The sequence below is a fragment of the Spermophilus citellus genome (assembly GCF_964194105.1).
Source record: "Spermophilus citellus genome assembly, chromosome: 2".
In the NCBI taxonomy this organism is placed as follows: Eukaryota; Metazoa; Chordata; class Mammalia; order Rodentia; family Sciuridae; genus Spermophilus; species Spermophilus citellus.
In genome coordinates, this window is record NC_138183.1 from 9,833,746 (window position 1) to 9,854,150 (window position 20,405).

Below are 20,405 nucleotides of genomic sequence, written 5' to 3' on the forward strand. Positions count from 1 at the left end.
ATCTTGCTATTCTGTGTTTTTAGGTCTCACTACCAATCCCAAAAGTAAAAGACTGAAATAAATCTAAGCCTCTAATTTTTAAGATAAGTAATGGGTCAGGATTTTGTCCTTCTCTTCAAATGCCAAATGTGGCATTTCCTTAGAAATGTGTCTTCCCAAACACCTTGGGAAGTGATGCGTCATAACAAGGACTCTCGATTGCCAGCTTTGAATCTCAACACTGTCACTTACACACTGTCTAATCTTGAACAAGCCACTTAACCCCCTTGAGCCTCAGATTTCTAATTTATAAAATAGAAATAATAATAATAATAACTGGTTCTTGCACAGATTTGATATGGAGATTCAATCCACTGAGCTTATGTGTTGGAAGCCCTTTGCACAGTGTCTGGTACATAGTATTCAGTAAATATATCCGATGATACTAGTGTTGAGTGAGTACTAATTTGAAATTCTGAGCAGTTTTAAAGTCAAAAATACAATAGCAGCTTTACTAATGATCTCTTTATAAAGACACAAAGAACCAGAAAGTCTATGCATAGAATATGGAATGTTGGTCTTTATCTTCTCAAGGGTTGGAGCACTGTGTGCTGCTAAACTTTACTGACCCAGAAGAGACTTCCATTAGTCTTGTATAATACAGCAGGAGTCATTCTTTTCCTTGCTGTGTTCCCAGTGCTCAGGGTATGCTGCAGCACAGGTAGGCACTTTGTAGATGTTTTTGAATGAATAATTTCACACTTTGTATTTAAGAACTGAAGAGAATAATAATAGCACTTGGCAGTGAACCCTTTGGTTTGCTCTCAGATCTTAGCCTGTGGCCTTTGTTGAATTTGCTTTGAGGGGACTTGGGAGCGTCCAGTGACAGTCACAGCAGAATTCTTCTGATATCAATGTTTGGCTTTCTGCTTTGATCAATAGGCTTATTATTTGCCCTTGAACCTCTGTGGTACTGGGGAATCACAGGCATTTCTCAGGTTGATTTACATGGCAATAAATAATCTGTGCTGTCTGTTGCTTGTCTCATCAATGTCTGCCCTGTTCATAAAACCCTGGGGGCTCAGCAGCCCCAAGGCTGCAGCGTTGTGGAAGTGCTAACTCTGGTTACAAATGTAGATACCTGGAACCTGGAACAAGCTGGTCAGTTCATTGTTGCTTTGTTACTCTAATATGTTTTTACAATTTATGTATTAACATAATTGTAAAAGTTAGTTTCCATCTGATTTGATTATCATGGTTACATTATCATTTATTTTTTTACTTCTGTTATACGCTAGGCACTACTTACATCATCATCATCAGTAATTAATTAATTTTTGGTACTGGGGATTGAACTCAGTGGTGTATTACCACTGAATCACATCCCAAGCCCATTTTATTTTTAATTTTGAGACACTGTCTCACTAAGTTTCTTAGGGCCTCACTAAATTGCTGAGGCTGGTCTTGAACCTGTGATCCTCCTGACTCGGCCTTCTGAGTTGCTGAGATTACAGGTGTCATCACTGTGCCTGGCTACTTACATTATTTTATCTAATCTTTGCAACTCTAGAACTAGGTGATTTTACCATTTTTAGAGATTGGCAACTAAAACTCAAGGGAAAGCTTATTCTATGAAATCACATAGCCCATGAGCCATGGAGCTGAAATTTGAGTTCAAATATTTCTGCCCACAAAGCATTTAGCACTGTACTGTGATATTTCTATCATCTAAAGTGCTTTCTTTCTTCTGCTTCTACAGTTGTTGGTGGTTAAATTGGTACCCTGCTACAAAGATCCGAAAGTTTTCCATACCATTCCAAGACAAATTATAAATTTCTTAACAGCATTGCAAATACATAGAAATTTATAGTGACATACATAGCCAGATTACTTTCTTGTTATCCATCCATTTAGCAAATTTACAGTTTCCATTAATTTTAATCTATCTCTGTTACCTGTTTTATATAATAAATATCTCTTAGCCATGACAGAATCACAGAGTATAGATTACCTGAAGTAGTTCTCTCAATAAGCAGAGTTGCAGCTAAAGATTTGTGAATTAATTGGGAAAATTGCAAATCAGGTAGTCAGTGAAATAATTCATTGTCACATCCAATCAATAAACTTTGTAAATCAACTCATTTAATTCAAAAAATGATCTATATAGATCAAGCAACCAATTAAACAATTAGCATACACTTTGCAATTAATTAATTTAAGCATCAATCATGTAATTAAAACTCCAAATTTAAGATGGAGAATTTAGAATTCTCTTGCCTTGTGAACTATTAGACTGTGCTTCTGAAGCTAGCATGCCTCTGAATGTTAGCAAATCTGCAGTTTTGAAGAGGGTGTCATTAAGTGTTTAAGTTGGTTTCAGTTTTAAAGTGTTTATATGTTAATATAGTTTTCTACCCTTTTTGAACAAATTGACTTTTTACTTTCCCCAAAGAGGGGAGAAGAGGGTGTGTATTGATTTTGTATTGGGAAAAACTGAAAACCAGGAGTACTGACTAGACATTCAAGGAAAGTAGGAAATGTCCAGAAGTGGTCAATTGGCCCAGGGGTCTGTGTCAGGATGTATCAGGCCATTTGCTTTTATTCTGCTAAGGAAGTGTGTTTGAAATCACACTGCTGTGTGAGTTACTCTTATAAAAAGGGGAACTATAGGACTGATTCTCCATATGGAGCATCGTGTGTTACTTTTGTGTTATTTCCCTGAGCTAGAGCACAGGTAGTGTCTTAATCCTACCCATTAATCAAAGGCCTCTGGCTACACCCACTGCAAGTAATTTTTTCCTGTGTTTGTAGTTTGGTTTGTATCTAATTATAGTTAATGTACTGCTTACTTTCTCCTCTGCTATACTATAAACTTCCCTTAGGACTAATACTAAATCTCACCTTTGATCTTGGAGATTAAGTTCTGCATCTTAAGCATAACAGGTGCTCAGTACAAGTTGGAAGAATAGAGTAATATAAAGACCCTCAGCTAGGTGCACTGCTGCACACCTGTAATCCCAGAGACTGGGGAGGCTGAGGCAGGAGGATCTCAACAGCCTCAGCAACTTATTGAGACCCTGTCTCAAAATAAAAAAGGGCTGGGAATGTGGCTTAGTGCCTCTGGGTTCAAACCCTAGTACCAAAAAATAAAACAAAAACAAACAAACAAAACCCCTTCATTTCACATTGTTTTCCTGCCCTGTGTTTTCTTCCTAATAGGTGAAGTGGGATTTGGGGGTTCTGGTTCTATCATAGGCTTGGGGCAGAAATCAGCAGTGACCTCAGTTTGCTTGCTGTGCACCATTCCCTCTGATCTCCTTGTCCTTTCCCTACCTTGGTATTCACTCACTTTTGTGGTTTCCTTTCAGTGACAATGTCAGTGCCTACTGCCTGCACATTGCTGAGGATGATGGGGAGGTAGACACGGATTTCCCCCCGCTGGATTCCAATGAGCCCATTCATAAGTTTGGCTTCAGTACTTTGGCCCTGGTTGAAAAGTATTCATCTCCTGGTCTGACATCCAAAGAGTCGCTCTTTGTTCGAATGTGAGTACTGACCTGTTATTTATCTCAAGATCTTCTCCCTGTCCTCTCGAATTTCAGATATGATCTTGATTTTGTTCATGAAATGAATTCTATTTGGTATCTGGAGAGTCCGTATATAAAATTACTTCTAGAGAGATGTTGGGAATGATATTTGTGTTGTTGCTTCATGTCTCTTCACCCAGGCTACATGCAGCCTTGCTTTGTAGGAGCAAGTTGTGTGCGTAGATCTTTGAACATCATCTCTACAGGTGGGCTTCTGGAAGTTCTATTTCACTTGGACCCTGTGAAGCAAACTCCTGGGTTTGCCTCCTCTTCAAGGAATCCAAACTAAATGAAAATCAAGCATTGTGGCCATTTTTGTGATTTAAAGTACCTTTCTCTTGATGCACTTGCCTGTAATCTCAGCAACTCTGGAGGTAGAAGGATCACAAGTTCGAAGTCAGACTCAGCCATTTATTGAGATCTTCAACAACTTAGCAAGACCCTGTCTGAATATAAAAAGTAAGAAGAACTGGGGATGTAGCTCAGTGGTTAAGCACCCCTGGGTTCAATCCACTGCACCAAAACAAAGCAAACTTTTCTCTCCAACTTTGTTCAGATCAAATTTGATTCTTCCTCAATTGCCTTCCTTCAGAGAGAGCAGATGTTCTTAACCTTTTCTTTTGCCTTTGGCTGTCTTGTAAAGTCTATAAAAGCCCTTCTCAGAAAAGTGTATGTAAATGCATAAAATGAAATTCACTGGATTATGAATGAATTCTGTTATTTTAAAGTCATCAACTGGGCTGGGGATGTGGCTTAAGCAGTAGCGCGCTTGCCTGGCATGCGTGCGGCCCAGGTTCAATCCTCAGAACCACATAGAAACAAAAGATGTTGTGTCCGCCGAAAACTAAAAAATAAATAATAATAATTAAAAAAATTCTCTCTCTTTCTCTCTCTCTCTCTCTCTCTCTCTCTCTCTCTCTCTCTCTCTCTCTCTCAAATAAATAAATAAATAAATAAAGTCATCAACTTATGTCTAGCTTTACCGGTGAGATAAATAACAAGACCCAGCTGCAGCTCTTACCATAACTCCTGAAGTCTGATGTTCAAAGTGCTGATGAATGTAAACGGTATTTGAGAAATCAGCACCAACCCTAATGTGCTAGGATTTCTGTTCATCACAGTAACTGCTCATACTAATGCTCTTATATTCAAGGAAATGCTATCAGAATTAGTGTAGATAAAAATGTAATTTTTGTCAGTTCAAGTCTCCGTTGCTGCTGAGGCCCAGTGGCTAAGGGAAGGCCTGCACTCTCAGGCTTCCCTCTGCAGCCCTTCTCCCAGCAATCTCCTGGGAACAATAGTGATCCCTTTGGCACCCCCTGCTGTTAGGCACTAGCAAATTCACTATTCCTAAAGAGGAATTGCTTTGGAGGACTTTCCTCATATCTTTAAAACATATTGCCTTTGTTTGAGATTTTTCCTGAAAAGAGAATCATGCTACATATGACTTATGGATATTTGGGGTCCTTTTACCCTTGAGCAAAGAAAGACCTCCAAGGGTCTTGGGGGTAAGCTGTGAGGAGCAGCTCCTCCAGCTTTCACGGTGGCAGTTTCATGCACTTGACTCCGAGGTCAAGTTTGGTGTACATAATAGCAAATCCCGCCCCCCACACACACTTTTTCATTTCCAGGGCACCCAAAACATCAACTTTACAGAACATTTAAGATAATTTAAAATTTTTCCAATGATCCCTCCATCCTAATATTGCCATTTTCAGCTTTGTATGATCATTTCCATGGACATATCGATTATGGCTTCCCTCTGAGCATACATGTATTTCATTTGTCCGCTTATTCCCCACCCCCAACCCCTGCACTGGGGATTGAATCCAGGGGAACTCTACCACTAAGCTGTATCTCCAGCCCTTTTTATTTTTAATTTTGAGACAGGGTATCACTGAGTTTCCCAGGTTGGCCTTGAACTTGGAATCCTCCTGTCTCAGCCTCTTGATTACAGGTTTGTGCCACTGTGTCCAGCTTTACATTATTTTTATTTAACATTAAATTTTAAATATTTCAACATCTGCTCTTGATTTCTATAGTCTGTATTTATTTGCGCCAGGGACCCACACAGAGCTAATCCTTCCCTCATGGAGATTACTAAGGGCAAACAGTTGTTGAATAAATCATTTAAAATGTGATTAGCAATCTGGGTGTGGTGGCACATACCTATAATGCCCAAGATCCCAAAGGCTGAGGCAGGAAAATCACAAGACCCTGCCTCAAAATTTAAAAATAAAGGGGCTGGGGTTATAGCTCAGCGGTAGAGCGCTCGCCTCGCACATGCAAGGCCCTAGGTTCAATCCTCAGCACCACATAAAAATAAATAAATAAAATAAAGTTATTAAAAATAAAAAGGACTAGAGATGTAGCTCAGTGGTAGAGCACTGCTAGGTTCAATTCCCTGTACTGGGGGACGGGGTGGGGGGGGGAGGAGTGTATCACTGATGGGTGCAGTGGAACCATATCATATTTACATTGTTTCCTTGTTTGGGTTTTAATGAGTAACTAATGTAATGACAGTCATTTCTGTATCCCTTTTACCCCTGTTGAATAACTTCCTAAAGATCATTTCCCATAAGTAGATTTATTGATCTGAGAGTAGAGTCTTCTTTAGACTCTCACTTTTTTTTTTTTTTCCTGGCTGCCTTGCACATGCTGGGCAGGTATTCTACCACCAAGCTACATTCTCAGCCCAAGACTTTCACTTTTTATTGACAAATAGCTCTCTGAAAGATGTATCAATTTTATAATACTACCAATAGAATTCATAAAACAAATTTTTCATCATAAGGTATTTTCATAGAAGCCTTTTTACTTTACAAGATGTATATAGGGGCTTGGGGTGTGGTAGAGTCTTGCCTAGCATGCTTAAGGCCAGCACCACATACAAAGGAAAAAAAGAAGAGGAGGAGGAGATGTGTGCAGTGGCATTTTTATAGGTTTTATAATTAGTAATTAGAAGAATTTTTAGTACAGTAACAAATGATCATAGCAATATTTTGAACTGAAAGTCCTTTTAAAGAGAGGGCCTGGGGGCTGGGATTGTGGCTCAGCTGTAGAGTGCTAATTTAGCATGGGCGGGACCCGGATCCTCAGCACCACATAAAACTAAAGGCATTGTGTTATGTCCATCTGCACCTAAAAAATAGATATTTAAAAAAAAGAGAGAGAGAAGGGCATTTAAAGCAGTGATTTTTGGGTAGTGTTAGGTGGGGGACTGGGGTAAATGCACCTTCCCAGGAGAGGCATCTAGGACTGCAGTGTCTTGCTGAGAACCTTCTTTTGCGGAATGGCAGGGACCCAACGAGGTGGAGAGTAACAATAGCTCTAAAATCAATGCTCAAATTTTTTCCCCTCCAGAATTACCCTATTTCTGCATTCCCCGCTCTCAAACATGCACCCCACTCAATCTTTTCTTATTTTAAAGTTCAAAGAGTTTATTTGACATGTCTGGAATGTTTCTGGAAACATGAGGTAAATTGATTTTATATTTGAGCATTTAGAACAAAGGTGTCACTCAACTTTCTGTGTTTTGTTTTTTTCTCGGTGGTCTGATGAAATAATACAGATTATTGACCATTTGCCTGTGCATTTGTTCTTGGCTTGCAACCTCCCATCCACCTTTCTGGTTCCTGTGCTAAGCTGGCAAAGTGCCTACAGATGTTAGGACAGAGAGACTCAAGGGTCTCCAGGGTCAGGGTCAAAGTTTCAGAGAGGAAATCTGGCAACATGAATAAAACCATGACTCCTTTTCTTCATTTCCCTCCTTTCTCCTAGCATCTCTTTCCCAGCAGAGAAGGGACAGAAAGAAGCTGGGAAGGCACAGCTAAAGCAGAAAGTGGGCAGTAGGTTTGACTGTAAGGAATGCACTCACTCAAAGAGCTAACTCTGGATATGTTAACTTAATTTCAAAATAGCTCAGTTTTTACTATGATCAATTTAGAGATGTGGTATTGTTCTCAGACCTGGATTTGGCCCTATTTTAACAAAGCCCTTGTCCTTGGCAATACCCTGGGTGTTGGTTTAATCAGTTGGACAACCTGCTGTCTGATTCAGCCTCTATTAGAGTGTAGTATGTAAAAGCATGGTGGTCTCTGAGTGCTAATCCTGACCTTGCCCTGGACTAGTGTGTGTGATCCTGGATAAATTATTTAACTTTCTATGGTTCATTTAAATGTGATAATAATAAGACCCACCTCACAGATTAGTTGTGAGGATTGAATGTAAAGCATTTGTCAGGTATATGTAAGTATTATCTTAAATGTTAGCTGCTATTTCTCTTATTAACAATGAAACAACCCTTTGAGTGCAGAACTGGAGCATCAGTATTCCACAATACCCAACGCAGCTCCATTACTATAATAGGTATGCCATGTGTTTCTTTTTTTTTTTTTTCCATGTGTTTCTTAAATGGGTAACTGAAAAGATTTCTTTGCTGCTTCTACTTTTTTTTTGCTTCCTCTACTTACTGTTTTATTGCAGAGGAGAGACAGAGTTTAGGTGGACACTGATCATCTGGACTTAAAAAAAAAAATTCAAATAACTTTCACCGAATATGTGTGGGTAGTGGACTTTGTGAATCCATAGATTTTCAAATTAGTCCTCTTATAAGCAGATATCCTGAGAGATAGTAGCAAGACTACTACTACTAAGCTCCTTGAAGATGGGGAAGGCACAGATAAAGTAAATCTCTGTATCTTTAGCACCCAGCACAGGGTTTCATGAAGAAGGAACAAGGGAATCTTCAGGCATCTCAGACTTCCAGGATAATGCTTGGCCAAGTACTGTGTCCTGCCCTGCTTTCTGAGCCCTCTTTAACTCTGTCCCTTTCTTTTGAATACCCGGAGGCCTTTGGTTGCCTTCTGGCCTTATATGCCCTCATATCACCCACTGCAGGGGACTTCCATACACCATCTTTCCCTCTAAATGAGTCATCACAGGCTTTGAATTTAGGCAAACCTGGGTTCACATCACACCTCACAGTGACTTGCCGATGACTTGAGATAACTTTACTTACCTTTGTGAGTCTTAACTTTCTTCATCTATAGATGTGGATGATAAGAATTTTCTCTCTCTTTTTTTTTTCAGTTGTCAATGGACCTTTATTTATTTACTTATATGCAGTGTGGAGAATCAAACCCAAGTTCCTCACCCATGCTAGGCAAGCACTCTGCCCCTGAGCCACAACCCCAGCCCCAAGAATTTTCTTAAATGTAATATATAGATCTCTTTTAAAGGAAAATAAATTTTCCTGAATTTAACTTCAATGCTAAGCCTCATTGTTCCCCCAAATTAGTTTTATTATAATACTGCTTAAGTACATACAAATGTAAGATTCTAGGTATAAAATTTTATAATGGATTTTGGTATTAGGGATTGAACCCAGGGATGCTTTACCCCTGAGCTATACCCTGGTCCTTTTATTTATTTATTTATTTTTTGAGACTGGATTTTGCTAATTTTCCAAGGCTGGCCTCCAACTTGTCATCCTCCTGCCTTAGCCTCCTACATCACTGTGATTACAGACATGTACCACCACATCCAGCAAGTTTCATATTTTTATACAACCTAAATAAAAATAAATAACAACTATAATATTAATGAAGTATTAATTAATAACCTCAATGCTGATGTTTTCCTGAAATTAAATTGATGATGTTGGGTTCAATGAATGCTAAATATTTTTTCTTGTCGACTTGAGTGTTTTGATTTTCATATGAAATATATTACCTAATTATTTGTCCTTTTAAACAATGAGTCTATTTTTAACTATCAGAACATGATTCTAATGGGCCAACAGATTTATAGTGTATCTTTCCCAAATTTTAAATATTCTGTACTAGAAAAGTCTTCTTTGCTTTTGTCCTACCATATTTTTTGCTGGTGTAACCAATTCATGTTCGTTCGCCAAGGTTTGTTTCAAAACTACATCTGAAAGCACCCTCATCCCCCTCACCACGCTCCCATCCCCTGTAAACTAGGATGATTGGTCAACCTACTTTTTGCTGTCGTTGATTGATTTGTATCTAGGTGGGCTCTCTGCCTGATTGATACCTGTGCAGTGTGCCCTGGGCCCCAAAGAGCACAAATTCCTCAGATATCAGCAAGCATGTTCCAGTGGAGCACCTTGCACCCCCTGAGTTCTCCCACCATTTTTCTCTGTTGAACAAACTATTTTTGTATGCAGTTTGCAGTGGCACCATTTGACCTTTACCAAGTCTATTAGTGATGTTGAATAACTCTAACTGCTGAAACACACAACCCCCAATCTCAACAGCTTATCCCAAGGGTTAGTAAACTTTTTCTAAAAAGGGCTAAATGATAAATATTTTAGGCTTGTGTGTCATATAGTTTCTGTAACTCAACTCTGCCATTGTAGTATAAGGGTACCAACAGACCACACAGAGGCAATGTGCATAGGACAGATTTGTCAACCTTTGGCTTATTCTAGTAAGTTTCTCTCTTATTCACATCTGTCTGACCAGAGTCAGGTCGCTCTCCTGGGTATTTCTTCTCTAAGCAGTGATTCAGGGTTCCCTTAGTAGAGTGAAGAAAGAAGAATATGGAAGATTGAGAGTGACCTACATATCTCGTATATGTGCTGGGTGTGCATATTTGTATGTGTAGTGACACATCATAGATATAGACATACACTTTGCTTTTAGTTCAATATAATCATATGTATGATAATTTCTTTTTAAAGAGAGAGAGAGAGAGAGAGAGAGAGAGAGAGAATTTTTTAATATTTATTTTTTAGTTTTTGGCGGACACAACATCTTTGTTTGTATGTGGTGCTGAGGATCGAACCCGAGCCGCACGCATGCCAGGCGAGTGCGCTACTGCTTGAGCCACATCCCCAGCCCTATATATGATAATTACACATATATGATTTAAATGGAAGAATTACATCTATAAATATGATTTTTGTTGAGCTAATATCAAAGTTTTAAATTCTCAAACGGCCTGTGAACTCATCTCTTGACTCTTGAACCACAGAAAATGCTGCTGCAAGGATTAATATTGACTCAGACCCTGATATGTAGGAAGTATTACATATTTACTACTCTTATTTCTGTCAGAGATTTTTTTTTATCAGTCTGAATAATTTACACTAAGATATAAATGGACTTTAACCTTCTTTTGGGTTTTTTTATTGCGTAATTAGTATATATTTGTTATAGAAAAATGAGAAAATAGATCTGTGTTTCTTCATACAAAAGAAGATCTTAAGACTATGGATGTAGTTGAGGGGTAGAACACTTGCCTAGCAGTGAGTGCATAAGGCCCTGGGTTTGATCCCTAGCATCACCCCATCAGCCCCCCACCCCCTGCAAAAAAGAAAAAAGATAATTTAAAATTTCCCTTCCTTCTATTATGCAAAGATAATTAATACTTATATTTTATAACTGCTTACATTTTAGAAGAGTAACTAGGTAACTTAATTGAATCCTTATGGACAAATGTTCTGTGGGAAAGAATGGTAGTTAGTTGTTTGGGTGTTCCTGGTACGCCTGGATCCAGCCTTTTCAAGGCCCTTTGGCCCCAGGAAAACTCTGGTCCTGGAGTTGTATTTGAGAAAAGAGAATGGATTATTGTAAATTTGTAAATTAGGAGCCTGCTAATGAAAACTGCCTCCTTAACAAATCTGCTGGTGAATTTCTAAGGTATCCATTGTTCTTGATTGATTTTGGATAGAGCAAATATGTTTCTAAACAGGAATCCCTAAGTTTCTAACTACTGATCACTTTAAGCCTAAACACTGAAGATGGCTGGATATTGGGAGTATGGGAGTGGATTGTAGGTAGGGGTAGGAGGGAGGGAGAAGGTGGGAGGAATGGGAGGAGTTTGGGCTTAACCAGGCCAGATAAGAGCTGGATCTCAGATGGTGCCCGACATCCATTTGTTGATATTAATGTTTCACACCAGGATCATCCTCTAGAATGGGGAAGGGGTTTTAAGGGAAGAAAAATCAAGGCCACTAAAATGGACAGAACCCCCTAGGTTAGAAGTCAGTAAGAACAGTTAAACTGCCTTCCTAAAGTATGTGGATTAGATGAGCGTGGAGAAGGAACAGTTCTAACCAAGAGCTGCGACTGAATGAAATCCAGTTAGGGTTTTGCTAATGAGTAGAGAGCCATTGGATTAAGAGTGGAAGGTCTTTCACCAGAAACTGGGCCACCCACAGGACTCCCAGAGACTGTCTTGCCTTCTCTTGGCTCTGCAACCAAGGGGAAGGTGAGCTCTTTTTCTTAAGAGTCATGCCCCCAGATTCATTGCTCTTTCCTGCATGAGGGCTTTTCCAAAGAGCCTACAGATAAGTTTGCCTTTTTTGATGGTATCTCCAAAGTTTACCCTAAGTGATCAAAACTTTGTTAAACAGTGTGTCATTAGCTTGAAGCCTCCTCTGCTCTTAGATGGCATTGCTGTGTGGTCTGGAAAAGAAGAGGAGGGGGAGAAGAAAGCATTTTTACACCAGTTCATGCTACTAACAGACTTCCTCTCACTTATACCTTATAAGAAACTCATTTTTATAACTAATATAAGCTGAGGGTCAGAGAGAAGCACTTCAAGGTCACACAGTTTGGTAAGAGGCAGAGCTAACATAGAATAAGAAATAAAATAAGATATTGGTGCATTCTTTGTAACCAGGCCTGACAACATGTGTGTAAATTATCCTAGTTATTTATTGTTTGCTCCAGTCATAGAGGATGTGTGTTTCTTTTCATTCTGTCGAATTAGCAAACATTTTCATTGTCCAGATTGTCCTTATGTGTGGAAATGTAACATATGCAGCCTATTTAATTTTGTATTTGTAAATCTGACTTGATTTCCTTTTTGGCAACAGCTACTGTCTAGAGAAAAGAAAAGATTTTTCTTTGTGTCTGTTTATAGTGACAGAAATATTGGAGTAAGTAATAAACATGGAAAACATTAATTACATACTTCTAAGAATTTAAAGGTCAGACAAGCTAAATATGTATGTTTTGCTCACTGGAATGTCTGTCTACTGAAATTGTTCCAGGATATGCTTTGTTCCTACAATAAAGGCACTCATTTTAGATAGCCATCAACTTACTTTGGTATCCAAAAATTATACCAGATTGTGCTTTAGTCATTATATCTCTTAAAAGTTTAGGGCCCATATTTCTGATGTGAATGTGATTTGTTTCATAATACACCCTCTTTGGCCATGTTTCGTTACTTTGTCTCATTTTGATTTCTTCTGTTCTCCCCTCAGCTTACTTGGAGTCTGTCAGCTGCTGCTATGTACATGTCAGACTCATGGCTTGTAATGTTTATTAATACAATGTCAGTCTTGCTGTTGAAAAAACTGTGATGCTTCTCAGAAGGTTGCAATAGAACGAAGTGTTTGATTTCCAGATTCTGTCTGCACTGCATGGTGAATACATTCTCAGATGTTATGCAGTTCACTGACCTGACAGTTATGGAACCCCGCCTGGGACCCCATTTCAGCAGGACATATTTGAACAGAAACAGTTTGCAAAACTTTACACACTTAAACTCCTGCCAAGGCAAACTGTTAGCCACTTGAGTTTGTTATAAATACCCAGTGGCAGTGGTTGGAAGTAGCCCACGGTGTGTTTTATATTCTGAACTGAATGTGAATGTCTTTGCGGTTATATAGAGTAGTAAATAATTGAGTTTGATTAGGGAGAGGGACCTCATTATCCCCCACCTGTGCCCAGCTGGAAGGGGAGGGTCGAAATGAAGCCATTAGCTGTCTCTCTTACTGGCATCTCAAAGAGCTCAAATACATCTGTGTCTTATTTTCTTTTCTGGCACAATCAGTCGAGCAAGCTAAGCAGGCATGACCGGATTTGGCAAGTCCCAAGGACTCTGGCAAAGATACACAAGGAGAAGGCGGAGGGCAGTCATTTTGGCTTCTCACTGCCCATTAGTCTAGCGAGTTATGTTTTTGGAAAATGTCTGTTTTGAAAAAGAGTACTTTGTCCAATGTCAAACATCACATGCTCACACAATGCGCTTTGATCTTTTAAAAAAATTTTGGTCAATGCAAGGGGAAACAAACTGTGGCATTCACACTCGTATGAATTCTCTTTATGGATAAAGTAATACCCGAAGGACTTACTTTAACGCAGGCATGCTGCAGTTATTACAAGGCTTTGTCTTGCTCATATGTTTTCATCTTCTATCTTGAAGTGCTAGGGAATGAACATGCATGGAAGTGGGACCAGAGGAGTGCATCTTCAGCACTGTGCATTTTCAGGACTAGAGGACTAAGCGATGTTCTTGGCAGCCTTGTCCCACCTCTGGAAAAGGAGACTGTGGCTCATGAAATGTGGCAACTCCAAGGTCTTTCAAGAAAGGCTCATGTAGGATGTGGGGTGATCTGGCTGTAACATCTGTCACCCCATCTATCACCAGAGCTGATTTGGCTGATTTGGCTGAGCTGGCTAGCTAAGCAGGTGTCCCCTTCCTCCCTCACTGCTCCATATTCGACCCTCCCAAAGCTGCGCACTCGGTCAGAGAGTATGACCTTCCCCAATAGAGAAGGACTGTCCTTCGGTCAAGGGTATATGTGTAGCTGTGTGCCCCTGCTAGAACCTCCAAACAAGCTCTCAAGAAAGGATCTTATAGGTTGTGTAGTTAGTCTGAGAGTCAGGACATTTATAATCAAAATGAATTTGTTGAAGGGGAGGTCACAAATTTTCCATGGGTTGGTCAGTGTTCCAGTCTGAAGGATGTGCTTTCTGGAAGTCTCTTCTTTCACCAAGTCCCTGCGCCTCCTTTCTGAGCTGTTGAGGGGTTAAAACAGGTTTCAGAGTCTTGCTATCCTAGGGTTAAGACTCCTGCAGGACTTGTTAGCTATGTAGCTCCTTAACCTGGCCAAACCTCAGTTTCCCTTGCTGTCACACAGGACCAGTAATAGCACCTACCTTTCAGGGAGGGTTATGTAAATAAAGTAAGTGTTCAGTAAATGTTGACTTATCATTGTCTCTCATTACATATTACTTCTCTGTATATATGAAGAAAAGTCTGTAAACTCTAATATATTAGTGTTGATTAATTAAATATTTCTTCTCTGACAGGCATTGTGGTAAGCACTTTAGAAGTACAGTCTTTCAGTCCATGAATTATCATCATCCACATTGTCCATGAGAAAATGAAGTCAGAGTGATTATGTTGTTTACCCAATGAAGGCAGAGCTGAGACTTCAAACCAGCCACTTTTTTCCAGATCTGGCTGCACTCTGCTGCCTTCTGGTGTTGCCACCATCTTTCTTGGCATGCCATAAACCTTGCAACAGTGTTTGAGACATCGTCCCCACTGGGAAGCTTCTCTAACTCCCCTCACCTGCGTGTGGCTGGATCAAGAACCCCCATGTCTCAGCAAGACCCTGAGATTGTCTCTGACTTTGTGCTCATCACAGAGAATTATAATCATTTGTTGGCTTCTTTGACTTTTGCTTCCACTGGTCTGTGCTACCTAGTTAGTAGCCATATTTTATATTTCTGGATCCAAAATAGGATCATTAAGGAAGACTGACCTCAGGTGAATTACCTGATGCTGCCAGCTTCAGTTTCTGTAAAATGCTATAATAATATGTATTTTAGGATATTGTGTGGTTGGGGGGGGCACACATAAAACAGCACTAGGTACATAGTAAACTTCAATAAATAGTCATTGTGGCTATTATTTTTGTGATTGGTAACCAAGGGGCATTGTTAAACATGAACAGTGTATATAGTGTGCTGATCAGAAATCTCTTAATTAATCTTACTGAATTTCTGTGCCCCACAATGAATTTTGACTCCCATCATCTCCATCCACGACAAGTGAGTTAAGTTAAGGTAGAGTACACCAGTGGTTTACTCTCTCAAAAAGGAAGGCTGTGGGGCTGGGATTGTAGCTCAGTGGTAGAACACTTGCCTAGCATGCGTGAGGCACTGGGTTCAATTCTCAGCACCACATGTAAATCAATAAATAAAAAATAAAGGTCCATCAACAACTAAAATAATATTTCCTTTAACAAAAGGAAGGCTGTGTAAATGGAGCCCCGGGGTACTCTCCTTTGACCCTCAGGGAAGTTTTGCTTCCTGGGCCATTACTTGCTGATAGTGCCCCTAAATGTTGCCACCAAGCCCAGCAAATCAACACATTTTACTGCTCCATTGTTACCAGCTACATGCAATCAGTATTGAGATCTGTTCCTCCAGTAAGCAATCTCTGTATAGGAGCATTAAATCTCTGTATAGGAGCATTATGGGACCGCACGGAGCCTCTTCTCTTGAGGTGGTGACTTAGATCTTGGGGGACAAAGAGAACTAACATTAGGAAACGTCTTTGACCAAGTGCCGGCCTTAGTGCCAGGTGCTTGGCATTTGTTGTATATATCAGCCTCATGGCAGTTCTGAGGGGAAGTCACTTTCTTGTTTCCTGGATGCAGCTGAGGGAAGCATTTAGTCAGCCATGGATTCAGGATTTCAGTCAAAGGGCTTTAACTCCCAGCCCATGTGTTTTCCTCTCCAATATGTTGCCTTCCCACTTGGGTTCTGGTTCCAGATCTATAACCATACAAAGAACCTATGCTTTTCAGATGAAGATCTGGGCCCCTGTTTTCTGTGTGTCTTGGGCACCTCTGGTTTCCTGCTTTATGGAGAAATGCTCCTGTGTTGGGTTAATGCTAGTGTCAGAACTTCCCTATGGCACCTTAGAGGATTTGCACGGGCACAGAGCGAATTCCTCAAGTGAGTAATCTCTTTTTAAAATGCCCGTACATTTTTCAGTGGTTACAGACTTGACAGGGCCTAGCTTTGAATTGACTGAAGCACTCCTGGCAGCATTTAGTCAGCTCCCTGAAGTGGAGTTTCATCTTGGACCAGCACAGGCAGCCCAGGAGCAGTGGAATGCCCTCCCCTGGGAAGCAAGCTGCCTGTCTACAAGGGGAGCAGTTTCTGAGCCAAGATACTGGGTCTGTATGTGGCCTGCTGGTCTGTCTGAGCCTGTCACCTGTGTGCAGGTCACAGCCCAGGGGAAGGAAGGTGGGACTAGTAGCACACATTTGCTTCAGAACCATTGTCTTCTCAGTCTCAGATCCAAAGCCTTCCATGAAATAAGAGTGGCTTTAAAAGATGTATTTCAAAAGACTTTTCAGAAAGCCCATAAAAAAAACCCTGGATGTAAAGATATGAGGCATAAAACCCAGACTGTTTGGAAGTCAAGCTGAAAATTGGGGTAGCAAGTCTCCATTTCCACTTATTAAATGGGAGAATAACTTAACAGTAGTATCCAGATAGATTCTGAGAACTCTTCGGTTTTAGAAGCCTTTAGGTGTTTTACTCAGAAGCCCAAGTGCTGCCCACTTGAGCCCCTGCAGTGCTGCGGAGGAGGCACAAGAGCCAACATCTGTGCTGGTCTGGGGGACAAGGAGTGGAGTGTGGGAATGACTCGAGGAAACTTTCATTAAGTCTGGTGTAGTGTGCATTGTGCGGGGCAGAGCCTCTTTCTCCTCTTAATGTGCAGGTTTTTACAGAAATGGAACCCCAGAGTGAGATACTGCACACTCGCGAAGGCACATTCCGAGTGCTGCGCGTGCCCCTGCCCGTCGCTCTTGTTTTCATTTTCCTCTCGTGAACCTTGCTACCCTGGCTTCAGCACGGAGGCTGTAAAGGAAGATGGAGAGCCGAGTTACCTCAGAATGATCACTATCGTTAACATTCACGGGTGGTTCACTTATCATTCCTGACTGCACAGACATGGCAGCCGCTCGGAAGCGTCCGCAGGTGTAGCATGGTGATACATATTACATTGTGCCACAATGGATTTATGTATTCTGTAACAAAAGAAAAGTGTAATGAAAAAATACAGAAGGTAATCCTTTATTCTTCCACCACACAATTTATCAGTAATGCGTGTGGATGATAAGTGCCAGGGATTTCCTCTGCTTGCTTTAACCTTGTCACCTAGGTACGTTTTGGTAAAATGACAGAAAAATACAGACTGGGGATTTTCCTCTGTTCAAAAATATTTTAAAAGGACACTTTTAATTTATGGACGTTAGTCCAAACACAAGGCTTCCTTTTGAGCTTTTAGTCTGCCTTTGCTGAAAAAGAGGAACGCCTTGGCTTGAGGTAAGAGTATTAGCCAGTAGCAGATCAGGAAAGAAAGAAAGCATTTTATAAGCAGACTCAGATCTACAGTAGTTCAAGTAGAACCTGGATGGGTGGGGAGTTCTTGAGGTCTAGGCAGGACTAGTTTGTGAGTGCCCAAGAACTTGTATTCCCATTCAGCCCTGCTGGTCCATCGCTCTACATATTGCCACAGATGGAGCGCATACTGACTTCCGAGGAGAAAGCCGGGGAAGGCAAATCTGAACGTGGTTGATTGGCATTTGTTCCAAACACACACTGGCCTAGTGCCAGAACAAATACCCCAAGTTTTTAAATGTCCAAGGCACTTTACATTTCAGTACTCTTGCCAAAGTATCACTTACTGCATCACTCCCTAAATATAGTTTTTTTTTTTAAAGAGCTATTTCTTATTTTGCTTTGATCAGTAAAATAAACTTTTAAAGATTGTTCTGGGATAGGGTCCAGCTTCTGAGGTAAAGAATGGCCAGGGCTCAGGCATGATTCAGTAACAGAGTGTTCAGTAAAATTAGCTTGACAGTTCTCAGGCCTGCTGTTCGATAGCAAGAACTTGACCAAGTTAAAATGGATGATCATGCTGGCCAGACCAGCATCAGTTTTGCTTTTTAACAAATGGAATGTCAGAGATTAAATAGCCATCCGTATGGAGAGGAGGGTTGTGGATATGTCTCTGTATTAGGGAAGCAAATTGGGTTCTTGGTTTTGATATTGGCCCCTCGCCCCTGTGGAGAGCCAGCCACCTGCTTGGGTCCAACCTAGACTTCAGGCCCCTTCTCAGTCTATCCTACCTTTGAGAAGTTTTTCCAGGATTTAGCTTGGGGCTTTGGCTTTTCTTTCAGATTTCTTGTCAATAGGAAGTTCTGCCATGTTTTTTGGCCATGTTCCCCTTTGAGATTCTTACAGGGAAATGGGAATGTGACCAGACTCCTCGTGGCAATTCCCATGTTCCATAGTTGGAAACTTGAGTCCTGCTTGTTACACGAACTACTTGGAATGGTCCCGTTTTGTTCCTTTGCCCAAGCGTAGTGGGTAATAGTTAGGATACTTGCTTTTGCAATTAACAGTCTTGGTGAGGTTTATACCTCACCCAGGAGTTGGGCTGCTGTTTTTGACTACTTGTTCTTTAGCTATTTTCCCCTTAGATGAAGCCCCCTACCCCTACCTAATTTGATCGACTAGAAGCTTACAAGTGGTGTTAATTCTTTGTCTTATAATTGTTTGTGCATCAGGTAATATTTTGTTTGTCTTTTTAGGACTAAGTAGATGAAAACATTCCTACTGACATGTACACAAACTCTATATTTAATAATACACATTAAGAGAGATGTATGCTTTGCTAGGCGGTTAAAAGAGCCTTTTCTTTTTCTGCATCTAAATTGCTTTGGGGTGTCCTTTTCCCCAGCCTTCATGATGCTTTTCCTCCAAGGCTTGTTATTCCAATGGCAGGATCTGCCTGCAGTGACATCTGCTGACACGCCAAGTTTACCAATTGTCAGTCCTCACTGCAGGATTTGACTGAGGAGCCAGCACCAGGAACCCACAGTATTACTGACTCACACAGACCTATTAGTTTCAATTTGAGATGAACCAGGAAAAAAAAAGTACTCTAACCCTGACCTCTCTTTCATTTGGAACTTCTTATACTTCAGTATCTCCCTCCCTGCATTAGAAGTAGATTAAATTTAACCTATTTTTAGGTAATAGACACTAATAATTGATTTATATTTAGTTTAAAACTTTCTGAAACACGATGAAGATTGTAGTAATGTCCCTCTGGTTGAATGTTTGTGATGATTTAACGTTTGTCTTTTCCTGCAGAAATGCTGCTCATGGATTCTCCCTCATTCAGGTGGACAACACCAAGGTCACCATGAAGGAGATCTTGCTGAAGGCAGTGAAGCGAAGAAAAGGATCCCAGAAGATATCAGGTGAGAGAGCAGAATCCAACCCAGCAGCAGAAGCTTAACCCTTAGTGAAAAGGGCTGTGTGTAATGGCTGGCTAGGTTGTTTCAGATATCATTGCTAGGAAGTTTGGTTAGCAGGTCTACAGCACCAAAACAAAACACAAATAATTCAACTCCCACCCGTCCCCCCACCAACCAAACCCTGGCTGGGCCTTAGGAAGGGATTGGGTCAGGGACATATGTGTGAAGAATAAGTTCATATCAGTTGTGGACATTCCGTCATTAATAATTTGTGGTAAATTAAGACAGAGCTACTTGTGTTAACCATTAGTTGATGTAAAGCTGTCTTAAAAACTGAATCAATCCTGAACTTGAATTATTGCTTTTAATTTCATGTTTTCACATAATTTTTCAAAGGAGAACTTTTAATTACTAGTGTTTAAGATATGGAAAAAATAGAAGAAAAAAAATTCATTTTTACCAAATGAAGACAACCTTTAAAAATCTTTTTTAAAGATAAGTCACTTTATGGATACAAATACGTATTAGTCTCTTAACTCTTCACTCCCCGACTTGGTGTAGAAAATAGGCTTCTGATCCTAGCTATGATATTTAAAGAATATAGGGGGAAAATATTGCTGGTATTGAGAAATAATTATCTTGAGAAATAGCTCAAAGATTTGTCATACCACAGACAACTTTAATATAAATCAACCTATGTATGACATGTCAAAGAGCTTTGTAAATAAAAAGACTTCTTAAACACCTGATTTCACCTTTTGGAAAGGATAAAAAAGAAT

General features: G+C 40.2%; 1 protein-coding gene across 8 annotated transcripts in view; it reads left to right on the forward strand.

Annotated features, from left to right (window-relative positions):
• MAPKAP1 (MAPK associated protein 1) overlaps positions 1–20,405 on the forward strand; it is a 241,660-nt gene that overhangs the window by 131,377 nt on the left and 89,878 nt on the right. For 6 of the 8 annotated variants that reach the window (XM_081281928.1, XM_081281927.1, XM_081281930.1 and 3 more), the window contains 2 exons: positions 3,348–3,524; positions 19,520–19,629. In XM_081281928.1, the coding sequence (XP_081138054.1) occupies positions 3,348–3,524; positions 19,520–19,629 (287 nt within the window). The remainder of the gene's footprint in view (positions 1–3,347; positions 3,525–19,519; positions 19,630–20,405) is intronic. The other 2 variants (XM_081281931.1, XM_081281932.1) reach the window with 1 other exon arrangement.